The 17,411-nt window shown below is 47.3% G+C and overlaps 1 protein-coding gene across 1 annotated transcript in view; it reads right to left on the bottom strand.

The window, feature by feature from the left end:
- Positions 1 to 9,025, bottom strand: part of ASAP3 (ArfGAP with SH3 domain, ankyrin repeat and PH domain 3) — a 47,826-nt gene extending 38,801 nt beyond the window's left edge. Inside the window, 1 exon segment of the mRNA XM_058304135.2 lies at positions 8,613 to 9,025. Coding sequence (XP_058160118.1) covers positions 8,613 to 8,741 — 129 coding nt within the window. The 5' untranslated portion in view covers positions 8,742 to 9,025.
- Positions 9,026 to 17,411: the final 8,386 nt, after the last annotated feature.

The following is a 17,411-nucleotide window of genomic DNA, read 5'->3' as shown; positions in this document are numbered from 1 at the left end:
GACCTTGAGTAGTTATCTCCAGCTCCTCAGAACCAATCATTCAGCCTCTGTACACAGCAGGTGTTCCAGAAATGTGTCTTAATGGCCTCTCAACCTTAAGGGGGCGCATTCACCACAGCAGCATTCACCCTGCCTGCTCATCAGAGTCACCTGGAGAGCTGAATTGCACATTTGCCGAGACCTCACCCCCGGGAGATTCTGATTCGATAGGTCTGGATAGAGCCGACAGGATGAGGTCAAAACCCAGCAGAGTTTTGACTCTCCAACACTGTTCCCAGACGCTCCCCACAATCTTGAGCAGCAGCCTCCCAGACTCTCCAAAGCGCCTCCACTGACCTGGTGAGGCCAAGTCTGTTCCCAGGATGGAAGGAACCTGGGGCCCTGCCCAAGAGCCGGGAAACTCACCGTACCTCCCGGGCCTCACTTCCGTATCTGCACTGGTCCCAAGTCCTAGGCCCGTTGAAGGGACCTTCCAGCAACAAGGTCTTGCTAAGGACTCTACAAGATCGAATTGCTTTCAGGGAAAACATTTTCCTTCTCTGATCTGAAGTTCCAGTTTCAGTCCCCAGAGCTGCCTCTGTCACCTCAATGGTCAGAAAAAGCTGAACATGAGGCAAGGAAGTGAACACTGAAGAAGACTGAAATCCAGGGAGAGGAGACTAAGAGACCAGACTTGAGGCTGACAAGTCCAGGAAGAGCCATCACCCTCTTGCAGAGGCAACCTGGCAGCGGAAGAGGCTGGGCTCTGCAGAGCTGAGTCCCAATCCCATCCTAGAAAACCCTCTTGACCCCCAGTTCCTCCAGCCACCACCCTGTGTCTCTGCTCCCCTTTTCAGGAAAACACCATACCTTCCCCCACCTCAAGTCAATCCAGGCTGGTGTGGAGGGGGAGAAGAACCCTAACCTGTTCTCAGGTCACCAACAACCTCCATGTTGCCAAATCCAGGTAATGTCTCTGTCATCTTGTATTACCTTTAGACAGCTGAGAAGCATCTGACAGAGCTGAGCATTGGCCCCTCCTCAAATGACTCATCTCCTGGCTTTGGAGGCACAGCACTCTCTTGATTTCCCCCCTTCCTCACTGGCAGCTCCTTTTCAGTCTCCTTTATTAACTCCTCTTCCTCTCCCAATCACTTGATGTTAGAGCTCCTCAGAGCTTCGGCCTGGGCCCTTTTTTTCACTCTCCCGAGGTTGATCTTATCCACCCCAAAGCTTTAAATACCAGTTAAAACAAAGTATTCATGGACCACCTGAGTGGGAATCTCCTGGGGGATGCTTATAAAAATTTCAGATGCCCAGACACCCTCATGCATTGGTAATCTGCTGTCAAGGACATGTCTCATTCTTGCCAGCCTGGCATCTGAACCTAACTTCCTTCCTACATGCTAGGGAAATACTTGTGCAGTCTTGGCAGAGCCTAACTTCTAATGAAGCTGAAAAGACCAAATGCCTGCTTTCCTAGCCTTCCTTGCAGCAAGGGTACTGGCACATGACCTAGACTTGACCAATCAGAGCTACTCTGTAGACTATGACTCAGAAGTAGAGAAAGTGGAAGATCCATTCAAATGCCACTGACAATAGCCAGTGGTGCCCAGTGTCCAGGGCAGTGGCAAAACAAGCTGTGGCCTTACTATGTGGCAGCAGTGTCCTCACTGAACTGGCTCGGTAATGTGATTTTGGCTGAGATCCTGCCTGCTCTTCAACCTCCCTTGTCCCTGCCCAGTTCCCCAGCTTTCCAGAAATCCTGTGAACTACTGAATATTCCATTTCAATGAATTCCTTTTCTGTTTAAATCAGCTCAGGTTCGTTTCTTTTGCCTGTAGTAAGAACCCTAACATACACCTACGGAATCAGTCTCTTAGAATGATGCTGGAGATTCTGCATCTTAACACATTCACCAGGGGATTCCTACCGATGCAAGTGTGAAATACTTCTCATTGCTGACAATTCTCAAATTTGTATTCCCCACCCACTCTTTTCCTCTGAGCTCCAGACTCATATATCCAACTGACTTTTTGACACCTCCACTTGGATGTCTCAAAGACTTATAAGACATTACATAGAATTCTTGATATTCCCCCATCCCATTCTTCTCCCCATCTTTTCCTTCTCAGTCCATGGCAGCACCCTTCTATCAGAAGTTTGGGAACCATTCTACTTTCCCATTCACTCCATTAGCAAATCTTGATGTTACTATTCATGAAATATTTCTAGCATTTGTACACTTCTCTCTTCTTCCACGAATCCTAGCCCTGTCCACACCACTAACATCTCTTCCCTGAACAACTGCAACAGCCTTCTCCTTGGGTCTTCTGTCTCCTTCAATCTAGTCTCCAAACAGCAGCTGAGACAATCTTTCTAAAATATAAGCTGGACCATGTAGCTTGCCTGCAAAATCAATAAAATCCAAACTTGTGACAAGGGCCCACAAGCCTGAGCGTGGGTAGCCCCTGCTGACCTTCCCAACGTCATTTGGCATCACTCTTCCATTTGCCCACCACCTTACCCAGCTGCTCTGGCCTCCTTTCAAGGTGTCACAAATCTTTTCAGTTCTTTACTGGCTCAGGGCTGTTTCCTCCATCTAGAGTGCCCTCACACCATTATTCTCTATTTATGTTCCTTTTTTGTTTTCTTCTTCTATTCATTTTTGAGCACTTACTTAATGGGCTCAGTAAAAACTAAGGATACAATGGGAGGGTTACATTTCATTCTCAGGGAACTCAAAATCTAGTGAGAGATCAAATTTTGATAAAATAATTATATAAATAATTGGAAAATTTATCTGACATGTGCTACAAAGGAGATTCCGTGCTATCCAGGGAACTTGCTCTATGGTAAAAGTAGAGAGAACAGTTAGAAGGCTGTTACTATGTTCTAAGGGAGAGATGATGGTGGCTGGAGCTACAGTAGAGATGCAAGGAAGTGGGCAGACATAGAGAAGCTTAGAAGGTCATACTGATGACCAGTGGTGATGAAGTGTATGTGTGGAAGTGTGGCGCTCTGGCTTATGTAACAGAATAGAGGGGGGTGCCACTGACTGAGACAAGGAACACTGGAAGTGTTAGCCAGGGGGCAAGTTCATGCATGTAGTTTTGAACACACTGGACATCTAAACAAAACCTTCAGGAGAGCAGTTGTATATCTGGGTCTGAGCTGGCAGTGCAAATGTGTGAGTCATCGAGAGATGGGAGGTGAGGGAAACCATGAATGTGGATGAGATTGCCTGGGAAAAGGGGCCAACAGGCTGAGAGATGAGGGCCCAGGGTCCAAAGCCTTGATGGTCCAAACCTCAAGGAAGGCCAGGATGAGAATGAATCCCCATGCCACTTATCACATGTGCAACTGCTAACTTGTTTGTTTACTTGTTTTCTGCCCATCTTCCCCAGAAGCTCCACCAGGCAGGGACTCTACATCTGTTTCACTCGCCGGTATGTCTACACCATGCCTAACACAGGGCCTGGCGTGGAGTGGACCCCAATAAATATTTGTTTACATTACCGAAGTCCCAGCTTCCTCATTTTACTAGCTGCGTGATCTTGGGCAAGATATTAGCCTCCCAGAGCCTCAGCCTTCTTATCTGTAAAATGAAATCTCACTTTCTTCATAGGCTTATTCTAAGGATAAAATGAGATAACATATAAAGAGTCTATGCAGTACAATGTACAAAGAAACAGATCATTCTCTTGAGTTTCTATTTACTAACATAGAAAATGGGGAGAAATTACTAATTAGAAAAGTCTAACAAATCTAGGGAAGGGGCAGGATCAGGCAGCCCACCTTCTGCTGCTACACAGACTGAGCCAGGCCCTCACGCAATAAGGCTTTTCCTCCTGCCACCTGACTAGCCACCAGAACTGAGTCGTCCCCCACCTCCATGACCTTGGAGAGAAACAATTTTTTGGGTGTGGCCTAGGGCCTAGTTATTTCCCTTCTCTGGGTCTCTATTACCATAATGGGATTTCTCTGCCCCCCAAGACCCTGCCATCCCACCAGGTCAGAATGTGCTGGCCCTCAGCTGGGCCAGCCTTATGCAATCTTGGGCAACATGATTGGTCCCCGCTGCCCAGGAAAAAGCCTGAATGCCTCACGGACATTCAAGGCCCTCCAAGTCTGGCTGCACCCCCTTAACTTTCCAGTCGCTCTTTCCAATTCCCCTTGACATGAGCTTTTCAAAGTGGGATTGTTCATTATACCTGGACAGCCAGGGAGGTACAAAATAGTGCCTTGCCCTAAAGCCTGGATTGTGCCAAACAGAGAGTACTTGGCATGGATACTTTCTGGGACACTATTCAGACCCTACCCCTCATCTCTGAGAAGCACCCCTTCCCATAGGGTAGGTCCCAGTGGCTATGTTTATCCTGCCTGAGTCTAACCCTGGGGTGGAGAATTGGTTCTGGAAACAATCCAGAAACTGGGCCAGGCCATCACCCTCTCTGCCAGAAAGTTGGAAGTGGGACAAAGGACTGGCTCCATTACCTTCAGACACTGGACCAGTGAGGTCTTGTGAGTGCAGGGGTGAAGCTGGCCTTTGGGACTGTGATGATGAGTGAGCAAGAACACTGATCAGCTATGCAGAATGAAAAGAAGCAAGGTAGAGTGAGAATGAGCCTTAGCTCCTGATGACTTCTCAGCCTTGAGTTCCAGGCCTGGTGAGTCTACTTCTACATCCTGCTATTCAATTCTATGAGGGACCTCTAATTCCTTAAAACAAATTCCCCTTCAACATAAATGAGCATGTGAGGACTTGTGTTTCTTATAACAGTCTCTATGATTACATAATTTTTATACTAAAATATGGACATGTTACGAAGCAGAATGTAAAAATCTGAAAAATACTAAAAACTGAAATGAAATCCTTTCTAAAGTAAGATTCAAAAAAAGCAAAAGTGGGGAGCAGATGTGGCTCAAGCAATTGGGCACCCACTTCCCACATGAGAGGTCTGGGGTTCAGTTCCCAGTGCCTCCTAAAGAAGACAAGCAGATGCTGCAACCAGCAGATGCTGTAACCAGGGGCGGAAGTGGCTCAAATGGTTGGGGACTCGAGGCCCCGGGTTCAATTCCCAGTGCCTACTAAAGAAGACAAGCAGACAAAAAAGGGAGCCATCTGAGGACGGGGGGAATAAAAAAATAAATAAAAATTAAAATTAAAAACAAGGCTAGCAATTAAAAAAAAGCAAAAGTCACACACAAAAAAGATAAATTTGATTAACAAAAATTTAAAACTGTGCAGTACAAGACATGATACCAATTTATGTAAAAACTCCCTCTAACCCTTCCCCACCAATAATATACTTTCTATGAGCATATATACATTCAGAAGCACACACATTAAATTGTTCATAGCAGTTACCTCTGGGAAAGATAGAAGGATTGTGAGAAATGTTCCTAGGAGACTTTAACCTCTTCTGTTATGTTTTAAATTTTTTATTAAACAATATTTATGTCCCTTACGCAATTAAAATTTATTTTAAAATCTCAAAAAGTATATAAAACACAGCCTTTAAAGATCCCCTATTTGGGGTGGACTGCATCATCCAAGACCCACTGGGAGATATGAGTTCACTAGTAGTTTGAGATGCAGAATACAGCCTGGGATCTTAGCTCCAGTCAAAAGGGCTTACTTGGTTCCCAAACAGACTCTCTTCCCACCAGTCTCCAGGTTCACTCACATGTCCTACCATCCTTCAAAACCCAGCTGGAAGCCTTCACCTCCTCTAGGAAGCTCTCCTTGACTTTCTCAGTCCTCTCTGTTCTCTCCCTCCTTCCCTCTGCCAGCCTCTCATAGCACTGACTGTCCCCTTCACTGGGCACTTGGGACAGACTCCTGGGATTCCTACATCTCTCCCTAAGACAGGCCATATCTCCCCAACCAGCCAGCAAACCAGGGCAGCATCTTCACAGCCTTGGCGCCTAGCACAGAGATGGCCTAGAGGATGAACAGAACACAGCCTCGGAGTCAGCCAGGCCCACTGTGTGACACGGGGCAACACCTTAACATCCCTGGCCCTGTTTTCACAGGTGTTACTGAGAATATCAACAAGAGGATGATGTAAAGGCACTTGGGACCTTTACATCCTGACAGTCCTGATCGATGGAATGATTATCTTAACATCCCCTCTCATTTGTACAGTGTTTCCCAATTAAAAACACTCACAAACTTAATGATCCAGTAAGGTATACAAGGAGGGGATTATCAGCCCCATTTTATAGATGAAATAACTGAAGCTCAGAGATTTTACACAGGAGGACAGGCAGGTGGACTTTAGCTGGAAAGAGCACAAGACTAGGGGTTAGAACACCTGGGTGGAAATGCCAGTTCTTCCATTACCCAGCTATATGAGCCTGGACAAGTCTCTCGTCCTCTGTGAACATCAGTTTCTCCATCTAAAACAAGAGAGTTCACAGCTGATCTCTATCTTAAAGGGTCCCCCAGCCCTGACGCTAGTTTCCTGTGACCTGCCCAGGGTCCTTCCCAGCAGGACTGCAAAAAGGGCTTGTAAGTCCCAGGTCAGGGTCGCTGGTTACTCTCAGAAAACCAGCTGGGACTAGAAGCAGCCAGGACTGGAAGAAGGGATTTAAGAATTCAGTTGCATTTTGATTCAGCTAAGTGGAGCTTCAAGCCATGGGCTAGATTAGTCATGCCTAGAACTGGGACAGGGTGGGGGAGGGCAGGGAATGCCAGCATCCAACTACATGTAAATATAAACATGAAAGCAAAACCAAACAGGAAACTTGGGAAAGTCCAATCCAAAGGTCAGATTCTAACTTTTGGGGCACTGAAATGCTGGAGAGAAAAGCTTTATTTGGTTGCCACACACCTTTCTGTTGCAAAAACGGACCCATGTGTGCACCAAACCAAAGTACTCTAGGCAAAGGAAAGAGGCCTGAGCAGGGCCAGAGGTGAGCCCTGACCAGAGCCTGCTTCCGCCTCCATTTCTAAGGGCTCCTTTTCTCCGACACACAAAAGTGCTTATGCACACACAGAAAGCCAGGCAAGGCCAGGTGCAGGGGCATAAATGGGCATTTCTCTCCATGGAGAAGGCTTCCTAGAGCAGCCCCTTGCTCCTGCTCTCTCTTAACATTCTAATGGATGATCCAGACAGGAGGGTGAACTGCGAGCGCCCCAAGGATGCTGATGGCTCTGAATTCTTTCAAGACATGAAATGTGAGGCTATGAAGATAAACCTCAAGGTGAGGATATTAGGCAGTAAGTTTCCCTGTGAGCCTCCCAGTAACATTTAACCCAAATTCATAGGCAGTGGGGCCCAAGTGCCCAAGGAAGAAAGCTAAAGGTCAATGGCTGCTGCATTATTTTAACTAAAACACATACCCCTTCTATATAGCCTATACTAGGCTAGGCTCTGTGAAAGAAATGAGGACAGAAGAGGCCCAGGTACTGTCCAAAGAGGCCCATCAATTAACCTGATGATAACCATTTCATTGATCAAGATATATACTTCATACAAATTGCCTCATGGAATACCACAGTCCTGTGAGGTAAACATTATTTTCTCCATTTTACAGATGACAAAAGTGGGGCTCAGATCAGGTCACATGCCCAAGCTCACCCAGGTGATAAACCAAAGAACCAGAATTTGAACCCCGGTCTGCCTTCTCCAAAATCAGTGCCCTTCCCACAATGCTCTATTATCCTTATAAGAGATACAGAGTCTTCGATGGAAAGTTCAGCCTGCCAGAGGAGAGGAGGAGGAGGAGAGATGTTTCCAGACTTCCGCCCAATGTATTATGAACAGTCCTAGTGAACTGAACTCTGTGCCTGCGACACACAGTAGGTACCTGGTACACTTTTGGTGAAAGATGGAAAGTGAGAGCCACTGCTGAGTTCCAAAATACCACCCAAATACAGGGCAGCCTCTGGAAAGGAGCTGCAAAACTACATTTTTCTCCATTGGCCCAAAGCCTGCCCTAGAATATTCCCAGCAAAGGAGCCCCGGGAAAGTTGCAGCAAGGCGGGAGAGGAATGAACTCCTAGGAGCACGGGAATGGGGTGGGGCAGCCTGCGCGGACTAAAGAAAAGGCCCAGGACGCTAAACTCAAAAAGACAAAGAGGAGAGGGGAGCGAAGGCTACAAACTTGCCAAGAGCCGGGCCAAAGTGAACCCCGGCTCCTGGCACCTTCCCGTTCGCATTCATTCCACAAACCAGAGGCGAGGGGAAGGGGGCCTCCCTGCCGTCTGGGAGAATTTAGTTCAGGAAAGAGGCGGGGAAGGCCTGCTTTTCAGAAGGGGAGTGGCTTGGGGGGCGACAGACTGTGGGGCTCGGAAGACAAAAACTCAAAACCGATGCAGGAAGGCGCTGAGGCAACACACACGCGATGGGGCAGGTCAGCAAGGGCGTTTAAGGTATGCCCCCCAGTCTTTGAAGTCTGTCATCGACGTGACCTCGAGGCCCCCCCTCCCCAGTGGTTGCTCGGGCCCTCCCTCGGCCTCGAAGGTGAGGACGCGGATGTCTGAGATGCGCTGGGTTCTTACAGATCTAAGAAAGGGGCAGGTTTTCCGGGACGCAGGTGAAGGGCTATCACAGCTCCGGTCCCTCCTGTGAAGGTCAAGGCCCTGTCCGGACCGCGACCCCTCCCACCTCGGGCCCCCTTACCTCCTCCCGCGCCAGTGCCGCCCCCCGGCACCGGGGCATCTTAGCGGCGAAGGCAGCAGCCCCGGCGGGGGAGCTGAGGTCCTCTGCGGTGATAGCCAGGAACTCGGCGACGCTGAATTGCTCGGGCATGGCGCGCGGGGGCTGGGGCTCCAGAGCGGCCTGAGCGGGGCGCGGGGGGCGCTGCGCTGCACCGCGCTGCACCGCGCTGGGCCCGCCTCACCGTCCGCCGCGGGCCCGTCCCGGATCCGCACGCCCCGCCCCCTCCGCCCCTCCTCCGCCTGCCTCAGCGGGGCACCGCCGCGTCCCCTCGCGTCTCAGGAGTCCCGAACGCCCCCGACCTTTCCGCCTCCCTGGCCCCCTTAGCCCGGGCTGCCCCGCCCCGGCCCCTCGCCGGGTTCCTCGGCACCGCCCTCAGGCCTGCCAGACGCTACAGCCCCGCCCCTGGCGCTCCTGCCCCGCCCCTGGCCCCCCGCCCAACTCCCAGGCCCCGCCCCTCAGGCCTCGGCGCTCCAAGCCGCGTCTCGGGGCTCCTGGCCCGCCCCCGGCCTCCCCCGAGGCTCCTCCGCCCCGCCTCCCTCCCTGCCCTCCACGCCCCGCCCCCTTCTCGCGCCTCGGCCTCTCACGGCCCCGCGGGCGCCAACGGAGGCCGCCCCGCGCCCCTCCCCGGTACCGCCCCCTCCACGAGCCCACCCTCGCGGCCTCCTTCCCGGCACGTGGGTTCCCGGCCCCCGTGGCCCCGCCCCCTCAGCCGCCTTTCCCCCTCCCCCGCCGCCCCGCCCCCGGCGCGCTCCCAGCTCCGCCCAGTCTCCGAGCCGCGTTCGGGCCGGGTCGCTCCGCCGCTCCGCTCGCAGCCTCGTCCTGCCCGCCCTCCTTCTGGCTTCGCCCGGCCACCGCGTGGCTCGCCTCCGGGGACGGTGTGGCTTCGCGACGCTCGCTAGCTGTGGAACTCTGAGAAAATTACTCATCTTTTTCAGAAACCCAGTTTTCTTCTCTGTGAAATGGGAGGCCCGTTGCCCCCTTGGTTGTGCTGTGAGGAAAGGACGCGCACAGAGCGCGTTCCCGAAAGGCGCCCAGGGGCCCGGCGCCCTTACCCACGCCTTCTCTCTGCCTCGGCTCCCTCTGTTCTTTTCACCGCTCAACCCCTCTCACCATCCCCACTAGGCTAAATACTGCCACTCCTCCCCAGCCGCTAGCCTTGGTCTCCTAAACACAGACTTCTTGTGCAGTAGAATTAAAAGTTGGAAAAAGCGTCCAGTTCAGGTGAGGGGACGGGACAAATATGCTGTTAAATACAATTCTGGCCCGCCCCCCTTCACCCTTCAGCCCGCCCCAAGCTGCTGTCGTCCATAATACTCCACTCCGAGAGTTCTTTCCAGATCAACTAAGGTCTCCTCGTGGGAGCCCAATGGGTACTCTTCTTACTTGACTTCTGGGAGCATTTGACTCTGTCACCATTCCTTCCTTCTTGAACACTCCTTCCATTGAGTTCTGGAATAACCATTTTCCTGGCCGTTCTCCTCTGCGCCTTCTCAGGAACCTTCATGAGAAATGCTTCCTCTGCCCGTCTGGTAAATGCTGGAGCCCCTGGGGGCTCTGCTACCCAAGTTTCATGGACATCATCATCCCATCCCAGCAGCTTCACTTACACCGGTGAAATTCATGCCTTCTGTATCACTTTCCTATGACTGCTGTACCAAATTAACACAAACGTGGTGGCTTAAAACAACACACCACCTCTGCCAGTTCTAGAGGCCAGACCAAAGCCAATTTTACAGAGCTGAAATCAAGCTGTCCGCCAGGCTGCACTCCCTCAGGAGTCTCTAGGGAAGACTCGGTTTTTACCTTTTCGGGATTCTAGAGTTGCATTCTTTGCATTTCTAAGCTGTTGGTATATTCCTCGAGCTCCCAGGCCTTCAGGGAGCCTAGCTTCTTAGTGTATGGTCACATTGTCTTCTCTGTGGCCAAATCTCCCTCTGTCTCCTTCTTATAAGGACAAGTGCATTAGATTTAGGCCCACCTGGATAATCCACATGCTACACCCTGCATGTCACGGTCTTTAATTTAATCATTCCTGTAAAATCCCTCTTGCCATGTGAAGTAACAGTCACACATTCCAGTGGTTAGGACCTGGATATCTTTTTGGGGGCCACTCTCTTCCAAGGCTGTATCTCCAGCCTGGACTCTTCTCTGGCTTGAGATCTACGTATCCAGATGCTTTGGGACATTCCACGTGTTTCAAAGACATATCCCAAAACTGAACTCACCGTCCTTACCCTGTCGCTGACCAGTGCCTTCTCGTCTTTGTCTTGGTGGAAGGCACCAGATGCACCCCCTGGGAGTTATTCTCCCCTCCTTCTTCCCCCAATCTCCACTCAATCACCAAAGCTTGCCATTACCTCCAGCCCATCTCTCACCTTCTCACTGTTCTGTCCCCAGTCTTGCAACTCTGAATTGTTTATTCCTTGCTTAAACCCCTTTAATGCCCCCTCCCACCATTGCTCTCTGGATAAGAGCCAAAACCTCTCATTAGAGTGACCTGGTGGGGCGTGGTTTTGTGGATCCTAACATTTACAGTCCTGTCCCTTACCAGTCTGTCCTGCATGATCTGAGCCCCACAGGACTCTTCCTTCTGCCTGTGACAATGCCCCCACCTTCTTTCTACTGGTCAACTTAGATGTCAATCCCTCCAAGAAGCCTTCCCTGATGTCCTTACCTGGGACTCCTCCACAACTCTCTATTCCTCTCACAGTGCTTATGGCTGTGGACTCTAATGGCCTGTTTGCCGTCTGGGTCTCAGGACCACTTACCTATTTATTTATTGCGCACTTACTATGTGCTAGTCACAGTACTAAGGGCAATACAAACAATATCTCACTCAAAATCCACAACCACCCTAGGGAGCAGGTAACATTATTCTTTCCATTTCCGTGTTATAGGTGAAGAAACTGAGGCTTAGACACTCAATTTGTATAAAGTCACAGAACTAACGTAATAGAATCAGAATTCTAACCTAAGCCTGCCTGCCTCCAAAACTTATTTTTGTTTTGTTTGTTTTTTGTTTTATTATTCAATCATGCAACCTAACTAGAAAATGTTGCCTCATGTAAATTGAGTAGATGTGAATGTTCTGTACATTCTCTTTTATACTTAACACATGTTACCCACCAGAGGCAGAATACTATCAGACTATCTCATAGGCTAACAAATACCTTATTATTTTGTAAAGGAATTAGGGTACTTCACTATCAAATCCCATATTAAATACTCAAGCTGAGAGACATGTACTACTGATGGTGGGATCTTTTCTGAAACATCAGTTTTTTTTTTTTAATTTTAAATTAGAAAAGTTGTATGTTTACATAAAAAGAATGTAAAAAAAATACGGTATTCCCATAGACTACCCTATTGTTGACACTGAATTACTATGACACCTTTGTTACAATTGATGAAAGAATATTAAAACTGTACTGTTAACTATACTCCATAGTTTATATTAGGTGTATTTTCTCCCATATACCACCCTATTATTAACACCTTGCATTAGTGTGGTACATTTGTTATAATTCATGAAAGAACATTTTTATACTTGTACTATGAACTATAGTCCATTCTTTTTTTTAATTTATTTTATTTTTTTTAATTTATTCATTTAAAAAAAATATTACATTAAAAAATATGAAGTCCCATTCAACCCCACTGCCTCCTATAGTCCATTCTTTTTTTTTTTTTAAAGATTTATTTATTTAATTCCCCTCCCCTCCCCCGGTTGTCTGTTTTCTGTGTCTTTTTGCTGCGTCTTGTTTCTTTGTCTGCTTCTGTTGTCGTCAGCGGCACGGGAAGTGTGGGCGGTGCCATTCCTGGGCAGGCTGCACTTTCTTTTCACGCTGGGCAGCTTTCCTCACGGGCGCACTCCTTGCGCGTGGGGCTCCCCTACACGGGGGACACCCCTGTGTGGCACGGCACTCCTTGCGCGCATCAGCGCTGCACATGGCCAGCTCCACACGGGTCAAGGAGGCCCGGGGTTTGAACCGCGGACCTCCCATGTGGTAGACGGACGCCCTAACCACTGGGCCAAAGTCCGTTTCCCTATAGTCCATTCTTTACAATAGGGTTCACTGGGTTATACAGTTCTATGTTTTATCTTTTAATTTGTATTCTAGGAACAAATATATATCACCTGAAGTTCCCCCATTCAACCACATTCACGTGTATAGTTCAGTGCTGTTAATACACTCACAATATTGTGCTACTATCACCACCATCCATTTCCAAAATTTTACAATCAACCTAAACAGAAATTCTGTATAAATTAAGCATTATAAATTAACCCAGCCCCTGGTAACCAATATTCTAGATTCTAATTCTATGAGATTGCTTATTCTAATTTTTTTTCAATGAGCTCATACAATATTTGTCCTTTTGTGTTTTTTTGTTTTTTGTTTTTTAAAGATTTATTTATTTATTTATTTCTCTCCCCTCCCCCCCCACCCTGGTTGTCTGTTCTCTGTGCCTATTTGCTGCGTCTTCTTTGTCCCCTTCTGTTGTTGTCAGCAGCACGGGAATCTTGTGTTTCTTTTTGTTGCATCATCTTGTTGTGTCAGCTCTCCGTGTGGGCAGCGCCATTCTTAGGCAGGCTGTACTTTCTTTTGCGCTGGGAGGCTCTCCTTCCAGGGTGCACTCCTTGCGCATGGGGTGCCCCTACACGGGGGACACCCCTGCGTGGCACAGCACTCCTTGCACGCATCAGCGCTGCCCATGGGCCAGCTGCACATGGATCAAGGAGGCCCGGGGTTTGAAACACAGACCTCCCATGTGATAGATGTATGCCCTCACCATTGGGCCAAGTCCGCCACCCCAATATTTGTCCTTTTGTATCTGGCTTATTTCACTCAGCATAATGTCTTCAAGGTTCATCCATGTTGTTGCATATATGAGGACTTCATTCCTTTTTATGGCTGAATAATATTCCATTGTATATATATACCACGTTTTGTTTACCCATTCATCGGTTGATGAACACTTGGGTTGCTTCCATCTTTTGGCAATTGAGATTAATACCACTATTAACATTGGTGTGAAAATATCTGTTCCAGTCCCTGCTTTCAATTCTTTGGGTGTACACTTAATTTTCAGAGTAACTGCCAAACTCTTTCACAGTGACTGCATCATTTTTACATTCCCACCACCAATGAATGAATGTTCCTATTTCTCCACATCCTCTCCAACAGTTGTAATTTTCTGTTTATTTAGTAGTGGCAATTATAGTGAGTGTGAAATAGTACTTCATTGTGGGTTTGTTTTTTTTCTTGTCCACATCCTCTCCAACACTTGTAATTTTCTGTTTATTTAATAGTGGCGATTCTAGTGAGTGTGAATAGTACTTCATTGTGGATTCCCCCACCCCCACCTGCCGCCCCCCACTATTTTTGCTGTGTGTCTATTCACTACGTGATCTTCTGTATCTTTTTCTCTTTTTGTCTTCTCTTCTCGTTTTTCTTCTCTAGGATTCGCTGGCATTCAATCCTGGGGACCTCTGATGTGGAGAGAGGTTCCCTGTCACTTGCGCCACCTCAGTTCCTGATTTCTGCTGCATTTCACCTTGACTCTCCTTTGTTTCTCTTTTGTTGCATCGTCATCTTGCTGCATGACTCATTTACACAGGTACTGGCTCACGGCATGGGCACTCAGCTTGCCAAGTGGGTACTGGCCTGCTGCACAGGCACACTTTCTCTTTTTCTTTTTTACCAGGAGTTTTTTTTACCAGGAGGACCAGGGATTGAACCTGGGTCCTCCCATATGGTAGGCGGAAGCCCTATCACTTGGACTGCATCCACTTCCCATTCATTGTGGTTTTGATTTGCTAATGGCTACTGATATTGAGTATCTTTTCATGTGCTTTTTTTTTAGCCATTTGAATATCTTCTTTGGAGAAATGTCTATTCAAGTCTTTTGCCCATGTTTTAATTGGATTGTTTATCTTTCTATTGTTGAATTATAGGGTTTCTTTATATATTCTGAATATTAAACCCTTATCAGATATGTGGTTTCCAAATATTTTCTCCCACTGAATAGATTTTTCATTTTTACAATAAAGTCTTTGATGAACAAAAGTTTTTAATTTTGATGAGGTCCCACTTACCTATTTTTTTCTTTCATTGTTTGTGCTTTGGGTGGAAAGTCTAAAAAATGATTGCCTAACACAAGATCCTGAAAAAGCTTCCCTATGTTTTCTTCTAGGAGTTTTATAGTCCTGGTTCTTATATTTAGGTCTGTGATCCATTTTGAGTAAATTTTGGTATATGGTGTGAGATGGGGTCCTCCTTCCTTCTTTCACATATGTTTACCTAGTTCTCTAAGCACCATTTGTTGAAGAAACAGTTCTTTCCCAATTGGGTGGACTTTGCATCCTTGTCAAAAATCAATTGGCTATAGAATGTGAGGGTCTATTTCTGACCTCTCAATTCAATTCCATTGGTTTGTATGTCTATCCTTGTGCCAGTAATATGCTGTGGTTTTTTGTTTTGTTTTGTTGAGGTAATGGGAGCTGGACTGAACCTGGGTCCTCACATATGGGAAGCCAGCACCCACCACTGAGCCACATTGGCTTCCCTGATTTGGCTTTTCTTTCCTGTTTTGCTTGTTGTTTGATTTGTTGTTGTTGTTGTTGTTTTCAGGAGGCACTGGCAACCAAATCTGGGACCTACCATGTGGGAGGTGGCCGCCCAACTGCTTGAGTCACATCTGCTCCCCAACATGCTGTTTTAATCATGTGGCTTTATAATAATATTTTTTTTACTTTATTTTGTACATTTAATATTTGAAAATATAAACAAAAACAAAAAAGAAAACATACTTGAATAAAAACATACATTTCTCATTTAAATGTACTGGATACATATAATTTTTTTTTAATCATACAATATGTTACACAATATATTTGGTTCATAGTAATGCATTTATATAGTATTTGGCCTTTTGTGTCTGGCTTGCTTTGCTCAACATAATGTCCTCCAGGTTGATTCATGCTGTCATGTTTTACAACTTCATTTCTTCTTACAGCTGCATAATACTCCATCATGTGAACAGATCACAGTCTGTTTATCCATTCATCTGTTGATGGACACCTGGGTTGTTTCCAACTTTTGGCAATCGTGAATAATGCTGCTATGAACATCAGTGTGCAGATGTCTGTTCATGTCACTGCTCTCAGTTCTTCTGGGTATATACCCTGTAGTTGTATTGCAGGGTCATGTGGCAAGTCTATATTCAACTTTAGGAGCTGCCGAACAATCCTCCACAGTGGCTGTACCATTCTGCCTTCCCACCAACAGTGAATAAGTGTTCCTATCTCTCCACATCCTCTCCAACACTTAGAGTCCTCTGTCTTTTTAATAGTGGCCTTTCCGATAGGTGTGAAATGATATTCCAATGTAGTTTTAATTTGCATTTCCCTAATCATTAGTGATGTTGAGCATTTCTTCATGTGTTTCTTTGCCATTTGTATTTCTTCTTTGGACAAATGCTATTCAAATCTTTTGCCCATTTTTTAATTGGGTCGTTTTGTCTTTTTTTGTTGTTGAGTTGTAACATCTCTTTATATATCCTGGATATTAAACCCTTATCTAATATGTGATTTCCAAATATTTTCTCCCATTGAGTAGGCTGCCTTCTCACACGTTTGACAAAGGCCTGGGAGGTGCAAAAGTGTTTAATTTGAGGAGGTCCCTTTATCTATTTTTTCTTTTTCTTTTTTTTTTTTTAAGATTTATTTTTTATTTATTTCTCTCCCCTTCCCCGCCCCCCGCCCCCCAGTTGTCTGCTCTCTGTGTCCATTTGCTGTGTGTTCTGTGACCGCTTCTATCCTTGTCAGCAGCACTGGGAATCTGTGTTTCTTTTTGTTGCATCATCTTGTTGTGTCAGCTCTCCGTGTGTGCGATGCCATTCCTGGACAGGCTGCACTTTCCTTTTTTGCGCTGGGCGGCTCTCCTTACGGGGTGCACTCCTTGTGCATGGGGCTCCCCTACGCGGGGGACACCCCTGCATGGCAGTGCACTCCTTGCATGCATCAGCACTGCACATGGGCCAGCTCCACACAGGTCAAGGAGGCCCAGAGTTTGAACCATGGACCTCCCATGTGGTAGGCAGAAGCCCTATCCATTGGGCCAAGTCCGCTTCCCTATCTATTTTTTCTTTTGTTGCATGTGCTTTGGTTGTAAGGTCCAAGAAACCACTACCTACTACAAGGTCTTGAAGATGTTTCCCTACATTTTCTTCTAGTAGTTTTATGATCCTGGCTTTTATGTTTAGGTGTGAGATAGGGGTCCTCTTTCATTCTTTTGGTTATAGATATCCAGTTCTCCCAGCACCATTTGTTGAAGACTGTTTTGTTCCATTAACATTGACTTGGTAGGTTTGTCAAAACCAGTTGAGAGAAATGGACTTTGGCCCAGTGGTTAGGGCGTCCGTCTACCACATGGGAGGTCCGTGGTTCAAGCCCCGGGCCTCCTTGACCCGTGTGGAGCTGGCCCATGCGCAGTGCTGATGTGCACAAGGAGTGCCATGCCACACAGGGGTGTGCCCCGTGTAGGGGAGCCCCATGCGCAAGGAGTGCACCCGTAAGGAGAGCCGCCCAGCGCAAAAGAAAGTGCAGCCTGCCCAGGAATGGCGCCGCCCACACTTCCTGTGCTGCTGACAACAGAAGCAGACAAAGAAACAAGATGCAGCAAAAAGACACAGAAAACAGACAACTGGGGGAGGGGAGGGGAATTAAATAAATAAATAATAAATAAATCTTTTTTA

The sequence above is a fragment of the Dasypus novemcinctus genome, chromosome 9 (assembly GCF_030445035.2).
Source record: "Dasypus novemcinctus isolate mDasNov1 chromosome 9, mDasNov1.1.hap2, whole genome shotgun sequence".
In the NCBI taxonomy this organism is placed as follows: domain Eukaryota; kingdom Metazoa; phylum Chordata; class Mammalia; order Cingulata; family Dasypodidae; genus Dasypus; species Dasypus novemcinctus.
Note: the sequence above shows the minus strand (reverse complement) of the source record. Positions and strands in the feature narration are given on the sequence as shown.